The sequence below is a fragment of the Solanum tuberosum genome, unplaced genomic scaffold, assembly GCF_000226075.1.
Source record: "Solanum tuberosum cultivar DM 1-3 516 R44 unplaced genomic scaffold, SolTub_3.0 scf00284, whole genome shotgun sequence".
NCBI lineage: Eukaryota > Viridiplantae > Streptophyta > Magnoliopsida > Solanales > Solanaceae > Solanum > Solanum tuberosum.
In genome coordinates, this window is record NW_006239212.1 from 643,201 (window position 1) to 656,999 (window position 13,799).

General features: G+C 29.8%; 2 protein-coding genes across 2 annotated transcripts; one reads left to right on the forward strand and one right to left on the reverse strand.

Annotated features, from left to right (window-relative positions):
* Positions 1-7,762: 7,762 nt before the first annotated feature.
* On the reverse strand, positions 7,763-8,452 carry LOC102603106 (uncharacterized). Its single transcript, XM_015314274.1, has one exon. The coding sequence runs from the start codon at positions 8,441-8,443 to the stop codon at positions 7,862-7,864; it is 582 nt and encodes a 193-aa protein (XP_015169760.1). The 5' UTR covers positions 8,444-8,452; the 3' UTR covers positions 7,763-7,861.
* Positions 8,453-11,819: 3,367 nt separating this feature from the next.
* On the forward strand, positions 11,820-13,337 carry LOC102598002 (uncharacterized). The gene is made up of 2 exons (XM_006359097.2): positions 11,820-12,560; positions 12,716-13,337. Exons 1-2 carry the CDS (start codon positions 11,942-11,944, stop codon positions 13,237-13,239), a joined length of 1,143 nt encoding a protein of 380 aa, XP_006359159.1. The 5' UTR covers positions 11,820-11,941; the 3' UTR covers positions 13,240-13,337.
* The last annotated feature ends 462 nt before the right edge of the window (positions 13,338-13,799 follow it).

Below are 13,799 nucleotides of genomic sequence, written 5' to 3' on the forward strand. Positions count from 1 at the left end.
ATCCTACCCTTGCAGAGAATTTAATAAAAATTAAATAAAATTGAAGACAACGATTTTCAGAAAAAGCTTCTTTTTTTTAAATCTTTACCCTTTCAGAGATTTAAATGAAAATTAAAAAAACTAGAAAATCGCTGCTTCGGCATCGATTTTTTCTTTAAAAAACTTGGTTTTTTTTAAAAATGGCTGCCGCCAGAAATTTATGTAATTTAAAACTTGTTCTTTATGTTTTTTTTAATTCCTTAACAAAAAATCGCTGCTATTTCACTTTTAATTTTTATATATTTATAAAAACGCTGCTAAAGCAGCGATTTTAAAGAAATAATGATTTTTAAAAATAAAAAAATCGCTGCCGAATTTAGCGATTTTTATTTCTTTTTACGGAACGACGTCAATTTTTATCAGAAGAAAATCGATCCGTCAGTTAGGGATTTTTGTCCCTTTTTGGTTAATTTTTTTTATTGTGCCCTTTTGTTTTTGAAGGAAAAAATGACCCTTTTAGCTTCGGACTCCCTTTTTGTTGATATTTTAATTCATTAGAGTAATAAGGTAACCATATTGTCAAACTACAAAGGATATAATGTTTTTAAAGAATTTAAAAAAATGTTAATAATAAAAAAGGAATTAAAAAAATGTTAATAATAAAAAGGAATGATGTGACATCCTATTAGGAGAGAGATAATATTTTTTTGTGTCAAGTATATTTTGAGAAAAAAGGTAAAGTTGGATGATATTGTGGTCCTAAAACAAACATAAGTGATATTCTTAGGTAATTTCCCAAACATGGGTGACTATCCAAGGAAATTACTCCTCTTGTTTCTTTCATAAGAAAAGACATGCATTTCTTCAATTTCACTAGTAAATAGTAATAGTGAAGACAACTGATCTTTCTTTTTAATTTTATTATGATCTATTAACCGATGATAATTAAATTCATAAACCACTAAATTTGAATTAGGTGCGTTTTTTTTTAGGAAACTTATATAAATGACTATAGTTAGGAGTTAATATCATATTTCTTTAGCTATAGTTGTCATCAGTGCCGGCTCAATGCTTATAAAAATTAGGCATATGCCTTAGGCCCCCAATTTTAGGGGGCCTCTAATATTTACCACAATAAATTATGTGTTAATTTTTTTTATAGAAAAAAATAATTATCTAAGATAAATATATTTTTCTTAAAAAATATATATATTATTTTATTCACCTTAACCTCAATAAATAGAAGAAGTCAAGAAAAATTTGTTTCGTCTTCTTACATTCTCTTCACTAACTCTCGCACTGTAATTTTCTAGACTCCTTTTATACTATAGGTAAGTTAGAGCTCTATAAAAAATATGAATAAATAGTAAAAATCATGTTTTGGATAAAGTGAATTACAAGCCTGTTTAGATTGACTTATTTTATGTGTTTTTAAATAAAAAAAAAAGAAAAAGAAGAAGCTTATAAGCTGTTTTGTCAACGTATTACTTATAGAATAATGTTAACAAGTTATATCATAATTGCTAGCTAAAAGATTTTAGGCCTTTAATTGAAATTTCGCTTTAGGCCTCCAAGTACGTTGAGCCGCCCCTGAACACCGGAACTGTTGGATGCAATAAGAAAAGTTAGAGATGAACTTCAACTAGTTTTAAAGTTTAACAAAAAATAAAACACAATAGAATCACATTTTACTAAATTGTCTTAGATATATTTGTACTTTTAAAGAAATATTAATTTATAATATTAATGGGATCATGTATTTATATAGGGGTCTTCTGAAAATATATTATCTTATGATCTTATCGAAATAAGTGATTTTTTCAATTGGCCCAAGTCGAGACCGGAGAAAAATATGTCATAATTATCGTAAGTTATATGTATTATGGTAATAGTAGTATATTCTATGTATTTTTTAAAAAAAATTGTATATAGTATACAGTTCCAAATTTGGGGCATTAAAGAGGCAAAATCTGCTTTTAAGAATGGCAATTCCTTAAGTCAGGGCAATTTGAATTCGCATACTTCCCATTATTAAGCAAACCTCTAAAATTACTCATTCAACAACTAGGACGTTGGTATTCACATCTCTCCCAAAAAAAAGTTTGAAATACAATTTATTTGTTTTTCAGTTTTCACCATTATTTTTTTGTGAGATTTGATACAGGTATTTCCAAATTCAATTTTAATGGAATTTGTTTTTTACTTATATTACATGCATTCAAATATGTGGAAATCAATATATTCACTATCAATTACTGAGATTTTTATTGTGCAATATGAAGTTATGGACATCACTGTGTTAAAAAACTTTCGAAGATTTCGAAAGTTCACCACTTTCTTTTCTCTTAACATACTTGGACCCTTAATCTTAACCAAGTTTTGCAAATCATCATGATCCCAATGACAATGACGTTGTATGGGAGAAAAAGAGAGAAACTGCAGCTATCGTTAAGTTTGAATTTGAAAGGAATTTTAAAAATCGTTCATGAAAAAATTAAAAAAGAAGAAGAAAATCATCCAAGAAAGAGGGAATGATGATGATGCTAATTTAGGGTAATAAGAACAAGAATGTATCTTGATATGAAAGGAGATTTGGATAAAATACCAATGATCTAACATAATGAAGGAGAAAAATTACAAGGACCATAAAAGGCGCCTGTAAGGAGTATAACAACATATAATAGTGAAATTGTTATTTAATAGTATTAAATTATATCTAAATATAATAAATATTTTAAAACTATAGCTATAAAAATTAAATAAATATCATTGTTTTCTATGTTAGTTTTTTGTTCAAGGTTGAGGAAATATATTCATATATAGAGGCCAGAACGAACTTACAAAATAATAGTTCATTAAAGAGGTTAGAAACAGAAGTAGATATAGAAATATACAAGAAATACATTCAAAAGAGGGGTAGAACTAGTTCGAGTTTTAGTTTCGCTATATTGCTAGCTCATCGGAAGTCTCGAAGTCTCATTGTGGTGGTGATATAGTTCGCTCCAACTAGCTCGTCTTGTCTCGGCTTGCTGCTCCAAAAAGGTATATTCTTTTACCTTTCATATTTTTCTATTCGTTTTGAAGTAAGAATGATCTAAACTAATGTATATCAGATGGCGAGATATTATTCTAAATTCGTTTCTTAGTTTTGATATGGCTTAATCTTATTTTGCAAGTGGGCTGAATCAGTTTGCTCAAGATGGTCTATTGCTCATTCAATCGCAATTTTGAGTGTGTCAGCTTTGTGTTCTGTTGTTTCATTATTTATTTGTATTTTGGTTGTAGCAGTTTCTCATCAGGACAATATCGCAAAACTTGTCTCTGTTTCTTGCACAACTTGAATGTTGTCTTTGTCTTGTTTATGTCAGCTAGCAATGTAATGTTGGTACCGTAATCGTGTTTCAACTTGGCATACATGCTTACTGATAGTTCATCTCCTAAACGTATCTATCTACTTTACATGTTGGAGCTGTTTTGGTTTCAAAATGCTATTGAGAACCTGACTGTCTTCTTTATTTCAAAGTGTAGCTTGATTTGTATTGGGTGTCGTTTATTAGTCAAACAATCTGGAAACTTCAATAGATATTGTGGTCATCCTTCTTTTTTCTTTGTATCAAATTTCAGTTTGGTATATAGGTTAGTCTCTTTGCATTTAAAGGTCAAAAGAAAGAAAAAATGAAGTGGTTTCTCAATAGGCTTCGCTGCTCGATTTTGTTCTAATTAGTTTTAAGTTTAGTGTGTTTCCTCACCTTTAAATGCATGCTTTATGTGACGTTTTTTCTCGAAAATTGATATGTTCTTCTTTTTAGAAAAAAAAAGTTGTTTATATATTTCATTCTGTAGATTTTGGGTTGCATGCTTTCTTTCACACTAATTATTGATTAAACATAATTATTTGTTTTGGTATCAACATTTTTGTATATGCAAAATATTTGTCAATCCAAAAGCATGAAATTGAAGGTTAATGTTGATAGGAAGATAAAAATATTTTCAGAGGGATATAAGGTGCAACGCTAGTATACGATATGTCCATATTAGAAGGTTTTAAGTCCTTGATTTCTTTTCTTCTTTTGAGTTGTACCTATTCACTTGATTAATAAAATATTCTACTAATCATAAAAAAAAAAACAATAGAAGGTTAAAATACATTTGAAACTTTTAAAATGGTGGCGACCTAGTCACCATAAATAGTTTATGTGGCAATTCAATGGTTGCCACAACAATTTTTCATACCAAAAAAGCTTTTTACGGGTCGGATTTGGTGGGAACCTTTTTTTTCTTAATAATTTATTTATAATACATTTGAAACTTTAAAAAATTATATTGTTCATTCTATGCGTATTCAAACGAAAATTTGCACAACAATTAAACTACGTAAATATAATGAGAAAATAAAAGATGCATTGGAAGGCTATGAATTAGTGTTGGATTATAAATTAATGATTTTACTTGATGATGGTTTAAGATTGAGTAGATAACATGTCGAATTTGGATAATTTATTTAATTCAAATCATAAAGTTTTTCTAATTTGAATTTCAAAAAGAAATTAATGCAATGGGGTCTATCCAACCTCACCCAGGGCGGAGTTATAGTAGACACCCTTCGTCAGAAAATTATGTTGTGTATATATATATGTCAAATTCTACCTTTAAAGGATATATATTTAAAGTTGGACACCCTTGACAAAAGTTATACATGTGGCGTAGTGATAATGGGTGTCCATTTTAATGAAGAAGTTTTAGGTTCGAATAATAAAATATTTTGCTCCGCCACTGACTTCACCTTCATCTGAATTTCTATAAGAATGATGATATGTTAGGAAATTAAGTAAAGGTTAATGCGGGTTATATTCAGTCAACTTCACCTTGAATGTTAAGTTATTTTAGGAAATTAAGTAAAGGTTAATGCGGGTGGTATTCAGCCTACTTTACCTTCACTAATGTTTAGTTATTTTGGGTTGAAAAATAAGTTTGATGATTTATTGCAATTATATTTTTAGTTGAGTGACTTTTTTCTAATTAATTTCATAATTTTGTCATTTATCGCTTTAAATAAAATTAACTTTTGAAACATAAAGTGTCCAAACTAATTCAAGTTATTAATGTTTTTTGAATAGCTTTTCTCGATATATTAACATCTGAAATACTATATATAATCTCTAAATGTAGTGAGCAATTATTTTTAGCTCTTACTCCCTCCGTCCTACAACTATAGTTATCCACTATATTATTTTGAGATATCGAACAGTTCCTAATTTATCCTTAACATTAATTATAGTCATTTAATTTCATTATTATATTTTTCAACACATTGTATTTATTATATTCAAAGGATGATATAATAAAATTACCCTTCTATTTATAGTTTCTTAAGGGGTGTGCCAAGTCAATACTCCCTTTGTCCCTAATTACTTGTCCACTTTTTCTTTTTTTTAGTTGTCCCTAATTACTTGTCTATTTTGACAAATCAAGAAAGGACAAATTTTTTTACCTATTATACCCTCAATTAATTACTTTGAAAAATGTAGAACTTTTTGAAAACCTTAAGTTTTTAATCCATCCACTTCATAATTAATAGGGGTAAAATGGTAAACTCTCTATGTCAATAATTGTTTTCTTAATAGGTATGTCAATTCAAAAATGAACAAATAATTAGGGACAGAGAAAGTAGTTGACAACTATTGTTAGACTGATAGATTAATTCTTTCATAAGAAAAGATATGTCTTTCTTCAATTTCACTAGTACTAGGGAAGACAACTGATCTTTCTTGTTAATTTTACTATGATCTACTACCTAATGATAATTAATTCATAGACCACTAAATTTGAATTAGATGGTTGTTTTTTTCTCAGAAACTTACCTAAATGACTATAGTTTAGGAGCTATCATATTTCTTTTGCTACAGTTATCATAATTACCTTATAGAATATATGTATTATGGTAATACTATTATATTCTATGTATTCAATTATTATTTTTTTGTATACTAGTACACAGTTAGGGCATTAAAAAGGGAAAAAAACGGTTTTTAAAATGGTAATTCCTTGAGTCACGGCAATTTGAATTCTCATACTTCCCATTATTAAACAAACATCTAAAATTACTCATTCAACAATTAGGACGTTGGTATTCTCATCTCTCTCAAAAAAATAAAATTGAAATACAATTTGCTTTGTTGTCCAATTTTCACCATTGTTTCTTTCTGAGATTTAATACATATATTTTCAAATTTGATTTAATGGAATTCATTTTTTACTTCGATGAAGTGGCAATTAAATAGCATTACAGTTATAGTCAGACATTCGAAGAAGTCAAACGAAGACTATCCATGTATTAAAATGTATCCAAATATTTCAAAAAATACATGTATTAATAACTAAATGTATCCAAATATTAAAAAAATAAAAACAAATACATGTATTAATAACTAAATGTATCCATTTATCAAAAAAAAAAAAAAATACTATCAAACAGTACAAAGTATACTTGCATTCAAATGTGTATAAATCAATATATTAACTGTCAATAACTTAGATTTGTATTGTGCAACACAAAATGAAGTTATGAACATCATTGGGTTACAAAATGTATGAAGATTTTGAAAGTTCAACACTTTCTTGTTTTTCGTAACATATCCTTAATTTGAAGAGGGAAAAAAAATATAAGTGACCTAGGGTAATAAAAGAGAAAAATCATAAGGAATAATTACCATAAAAAGCGCTTGCAAGGAGTATAATAACATGTAATAGTGAAATTTTTATTTAATATTAAATTATATCAAAATATAATAAATATCTTAAACTATAGCTATAAACATTAAATAAATATCTTTTTTTTTTCTTTTTTTTTTACCCTCCCTAGGAGCTCCCACCCCTTTTGCTCCCTTGGTGACTCGAACTCGCAACCTTCGGGTTGGAAGTGAGAAGTGCTTACCATTCGAGCAACTCCTTCTCATCTTTGCTATGTCATGTAGTTTTTTTTTCTTTTTTAGAAAAAAATAATTATTTATATATTTCATTCGGTAATTGCACTTTCTTTCACACTAATTATTGATTAAACATAACTATTTGTTTTGGTATCAACATTTTTGTCTATACAAAATATTTGTCAATCCAAAAGCATGTTAAATTAAAGGTTAATGTTGATAGGAAGATAAAAAAAAATTAGAGGAATATAAGGTGCAATGCTAGTATTGACAATATGTCCAGATTAGAAGATTTTAAGTCCTTGGTTTCTTTTCTTTTTTAGTTGTACCTGTTCACTTGGTTAATAAAATATTTACTTATCACAAAAAAAAAAACATAGAAGGTTAATGTATATATCATTGTCTTCCATATCTTTTTGAAAGATATTGTATCAATTAACTGCCTATTAAGGTTTGAACCCCCAAAAAAATTGCCTTGTTACTTTCATTCCCATTGAAATTTGAAGAGTTAATGATTAAAAATACACCTAATTATGGATTTCAATTTTTTTTTTGTTTCATCTTTGATTTATCGGACATGTGAATTTTTCTATTTAAACTATCATCAACTATTTATCAAAACACACTTTATGTCCTTCACTATCAATTGTTTAAACCATAATTTCCAACTCACTTCAGAATTATTAGGCCACGACTCTTGGGTGACATACATCTTAATTCTCAATAATTATCACATATTTAATCGCTATAAATCCAACCAAGAAAAAAAAAAAACAAGAAAAGTTCAATGAATATATAGAACCAAAAATAATGTATAATCAAACAAATGACGACTTGGCATACATCGTAAAACATAGTTGAAACGGCAGATTAATTAACATCAAACACAATATTGGATTTCCACAAGAAACATTTTATTTTTCTCTTAAGAGAAAAAAAATAAATCTCAAACTTACTCAAATATCTAAAACTTGAATTTCTTGAGTAGACACACAATCCAAATGTGCACCACATTTACAAGCCAAACAACAATAAAACCAACAACTCTTCCCAACTCCATTTTTACAAACATAACACATCACATCAACTTCAACCTCCTTCCCTACAAACAAGTTACTACTATTATAACACAACGTAAGAGGATGTTGATGATCTTCTCTCTCTTCGATTTCGGGCAACGAAGCACACTCCACGTGAAGATCAAACTTACATTTATCACAATGAAAAGTAAATGCGTTCCCCGAATTCCCACATGCATCGCACGTGAATTCCCCGTCGTTGTACGGAGGAAAAAATCGGAGACTTAATGTGTGTTTCGGGTGAGACTTGTGTTTAATTTGCCTAGGCAAATCGAAACAAGAGTCGTGGAGGATGAAATTGCAGTTTATTTTTGTGCACATGTAGGCGGGTTCGCTAGAGAGATGGTGCTCGCAGCCGGAGCAAATGACTTGATCTTCTTCATCGAGGATATCGGAGATTTTTATTAATGGGTGGCCATGGCTGAAATGGCTGAATTCTTCCGTTGGAGGAATTTCCATCGTGTGATCTGATTGTAATTTGTAAAGTCAAACGTTCATGTTGCGTATTTAATATACGGGAGAATTGCATTTTTTATCCCTTAGTTATCAACATGTTGACAAGTTTGGTCCTTGTGATACTAAGAATAAATATGTGGAACCTTTAATTAATGTATTTGTGCGCTTTTAGTCCATCCACTAACATATTTTTGTTAAATTTTTTAAATGGAAAATAAATTAATGTAGCACCTTTCATGGTTTTTTTTCTCCACCTAGACTAACCGAGATTTGTGTTGCGTAAAAGCTTTAATAGGATTTTTTTTTATGCTAAGAAAGAGCTTGAACCTGATCGTACTTCTAATTGAGAGTAGAAGAATCTTATTCATTCCATCACAACTCTTGTTAATGTCTTTTATGTTACTATAAGAAAGTAATGCTAGTACTTTCATCTATTATTTTGAGGTTGGAGCTTTGAAAATTTGTTAGCGGAGAGTTCATACAATTCTATTAATTGAAGGTTAAATATGTTCAGCAAGATATTATAGGGGTTAAACTAAAAAAATTACTAACGATTAAGGGACCAAAAATAATATATTTTCAATTAAATTCTTGTTTTCCTCCTTCCCTTTTCACAAAGAACTGGCATAGTTAAGACCCAACTCCTAGTGCACTTCTATGAAAGTGACAATTTTGTTTGACTAAGTCAAGCTTATTTATGTCTAGTGGAAAGGTTCTTAAAGTTTGAGACAATTAAACTTTAATTATTCTTAAAATTATTAACTTATACTCGAAAATAAGTATTTAAATTAAGTTTGTATTCCTCATATTAGAAACGGCAAGCTTGGTTTTAATAGGGAAGTTGAAAAGTATTTTGAATTTGACTATTTCTTTTTAGTTTGATATTTATTAATTTTTGTACCAAGATAATTCCAGGTTCAAGAGATTAACAAAGTTAGATCCAAAAGATAATTTATTTTTTGGATTTTGCAAAGATAATGAAATATAAGAGAAACATTGTTTTGGGTATAATACTAATTAATTAAAGAGGTTTAGAACATTGTTTGAAAATGATCAAGATAATAAATATGACCGTAAGAAGAGCAATCACAACCTAAATAATTGATACAGTTGAGGCCAAATCATTACGATATCTATTATCTACTTTGATCTAATCTTTATGAATATTCGATAATTGCCATGATGTAATTGATAAATAGTTAAGATTATATTATTAAGATATTATTCGCTTTAATCCGGTCATTATCACATTTGGTGTCTTAGTTTCTAATTAATTTGAAATGCACATTTATAACTGAATTCCAAACTCGCATTTATATGACATCTAACTTTTTTCCTCCCATGGGCCATGGCTATCCTATGCGAAAGTTGCCTACGAAGGAAATAATTTACTAAATTATATTTTTCTAGAAAATATTTTCTTGAAAAATAAATTAATATGACGCATACAAACTAAATTATAGTGTCAACTGTTAACTAGTAAAACATTATGGAGGCAAAATGGGATATGAAAAGTGGAGGTTCAGGAGTGGTCGGGGGCGGGATGGTCAAGGGGTGGAGGTTGGAGGGATTGGATGGGTGGGACGAGATAGTAAACTTGAAATGTTGTTAATTGTCCGACTTGTTTTTCCTACTTTCATTAAGGAAGTCATTTTCCTCATTTGTATAGAACTTATATTCCTAAGAGAAAATAATTTTCAAAAGTTGAAACGGTCATCCCCAATAAATTATATACTTTGAAAGTCTCGAAAGTATATATACAACATGGGACTCTATCAGCCCGAGCAAATTAAATATTTTGAAAGTCTCAAAAGTATATAAAACTAAGACTTTTGGATTACCAAAATGGTTGATAATCTTGAACATGAAGCGGAGAAAGTTATTTGGGATTCATTCTTGACATCCTTAAATCCATTTTCGAATTTATTTTAGGGCTTTTTTTGTGACTTTTGTAATCATTATTCATTCATTTACTTGTGTAAAAGATTTCAACTATCTTTAAATAAGTTAATTCTTGCATATTAATTGAATTTTGAAAGACAGTATCGTGATTATATTTTCATTTATTCGTGAATGAAACTTAAAAATTTTCAAAATAGGTTCATTCTAAGACTTAATTGAATCCTAAAAAATAGTATTATCATTATTTTTTTAATTTACTTATCGTGAAGACTTTAACTAACTTCAAACATGTTTGATAATAATTTCCTAACAATACTATTATCAAAATATTCTATCTATTTTTTTCCAAATCCTCCCACCAAATGACCAAATTACCCTTAACCATGCTCTAATTTTTTATGAAAGGTCAACAATGTGAACACTCAAGCATATTATATGTAGTTGACAAGTTGTCGCGTGTATCATTGTGAAGACAAGCACTATATATTGACATTCATTTTGGATCCTTTCGAAGACTTTTTTTTCGAAGTAAGTAAATTACTAAAAATGTTTCTTCACGTCTAGATTAATAAGACTCGCCTAATTATATCATACATGGATCTCGTTAAGGCAAGCTTATTAACATGTCCATGACAAGTAAACATCTCGAAAAGAAGAACTAGTTTATATAGTTATCTATGCAACTGCTTAAACTAATAATCAAATGAACTTCTAATTGGTCAATACATGTTTTTTCGCTACCATCAATTAAGTACCCCAAAGTTCTCATATTGTAGATAGTGAGACATACTTGTTTGACAATAATTAGATCATTATCTTATAACTACCTTACATTTTTCGAGTGCGAATTTATTTTGAATTCTATCAATGCGAGATATTTTGTGTATTAGACTATTTTTTTTTTCCTTATCTTTTAAATAACACGGACCTTAAATAGGACTAGTGTTTTTGCAAGTCTTGAAAGGTCCTATATCCCATGCCGAATTTGTGGAATTTGAAATATTACAATGACATTGATTACACAAAAACCTTTTGAGGATGCAGCTTTCAATGTCCCAAGATGAAAATACTCTTTACATCTCGTCCATTTCAACTCATTGCTTTATTTTATCAAATTTCCCAATTATTTTATACACCAAGGTGTTCATACTTACAAAAAAAATAAATATATATATATAAAAAAAATAAAATTGAACTCTTCATGTTTCATGGAAATTGAATAGACCTCATAAATTATTTTATTTTTTAAAAAAAATACTTTATCAATAATTATATTCCGTCAACCCTATTTTTTATTTCTAAAAGTCTACAAAGCACGTTCCTTCATGAATTCACCTTGCGAGTATTTTGACCTTTTTTTTTTCCTCTTCAACCGCGTTATATCAACTAAAATGGACTTTGACTTTATTGCCATACCACCAAACTAGTTCTATTTAGAATTCATATTTCCCTATTTCGTAGTGAACAAATCGTAAACACATCATTGAGTCTTACGATTTATTAAAAAAAAACTAAGTTATATATATACTGACGATACAGTTTACCAAAATTAGTCCATTTAAATATTGAAGTGCACCAAACTAGAAAAGAGTTTTAGAGATGGGGAAGAAGTTAGAACCTCAACAATCCAATAACACAATAACTCATTTTAGCCATCCTCACACTTTAGAGCTAATTACTCATCAAAACTTTGCTCCATCACAGCTATGTTCAGGCTGCAAAATTCAAGCTAATGGATCAGTTTACACTTGTAAATCTTGCAATTTTTTCCTCCATGTTGAATGTTCCCAAATGCCACAGCAAATCAATCATCCATTTGATAAAGAACATAGTTTGACTCTCCTCCCAAAGTCGATTTACCCGGAAGGGAATTTTCGGTGTGATGCGTGTGGGGAAACAGGGGATGGATTTTCTTACCACTGCAACAGTTGTGGTATTGATCTTCATATACTATGTGCAGTTCTCCCACAATATATCACTCATCGATCTCATCGTCACCAACTTGAAATTCAATTTTCATCTCCTTACCCTAGTAAATCATTCCGTTGTGATATTTGCAAGAATATTGGAACCAAACAATGGCTCTATAGATGCCATACTTGTGGTTTTGATGCTCATTTGAATTGTACAAAGTTGCAAAGTCATTTCCATCAGAACCCAACAACAAGTAGTAATTCTAGATCTGCTCCTGATCAGCAATATCAACATCATTGTGCAGGTAAATTTTTATCCATACCAGGTGTTTTTATCAACTTATATTACTCCCAGAGGCAGGCGTATTCAAGATTTCGTAAGGATGAGTGCATTATTACAAAAAGATGCATCTAAAATATAAATTTGATCGGTTCTTAACGCGTAAATTTATGTCTACAGGGATAGATCATATGAATCAGGAGATTAAAAACGAAATATCGTCCCTGCGAAAGCAAAGAGAAGATGAGGATAAATTGATGGCAGAAATGATCATGGGCGGCGTTAATCATGAGAATCAACAACTAAACGAACTGCTAGGCCGTACAAGTCCAGGGATTAACAACGGAACTATTGCTGCACCGCAATTTGGGGGAAGTCAGAATAACGAAATGTCGTTCCCTGAAATTCTGCGAAAGCAAAGAGAAGATCAGGACAAAATGATGGCAGAAATGATCTCGGGTGCTAATTATCGGCAGAATCAACAACTAAGCTATCTCATAGCTGCTAGTTCTCTGAATAACCAAGCAATAAACCAGCAATTCAACCAAACACTTATGAGTTATGGAGGCTCTGCTGCTGCTGGTGCGGGACAAGGACAAATCCCAAATTTATACCAAAATACAATGGATGCTGGTCTATTTAATACTGGAGCTGGTTTTGCTGGTTTAGGTTTAAATGCATTGTTTGGAAATCTTAAATTCTGAAAATTACTTATTTCAGAATAAAAAAGAATCTTATTTATTTCGCTTTGTGCATCTACAATGTAATTCTATTCTATTTTATAGTTGTTGTGAGTTTTTAATTTTATTGTTGATTTGTATTATAATACTCGTATAAAAATGCAGGATTGTGTGGTCAAGTCCTTCTCCTCGCACCTTTTACTAGCTCTCCTCCCTTAGCTTAGCTCACCATCACGCCGGGTAGCTTGCATCGGGCTCCAAATCTGACAAAAATCTATCTCGAACCCAGAGTCAAACCATAAGCATGTGACATTACTTAAGTACCGATCGAAAATACATATTTCTGCGATTAAGTGCTAAGAATTCTTGAGTCCCAGTCTTTCTTGCTCTAGTTCTTGTATTTTACCATTGAGATTTCTTATTCTTTGCTTTAGTTTAATATTCAGCTCATTTACTTTTTTATATTTGAGTTCATCGGAAAAATATTGGGTATATTGTAAGAATTAATGGGAAATGAAGGGAAGATGAAAGGAGGAATTTGAAAGGTTCTCTTATGCTTTATGCTTTATAATAAGAAAAAAAAC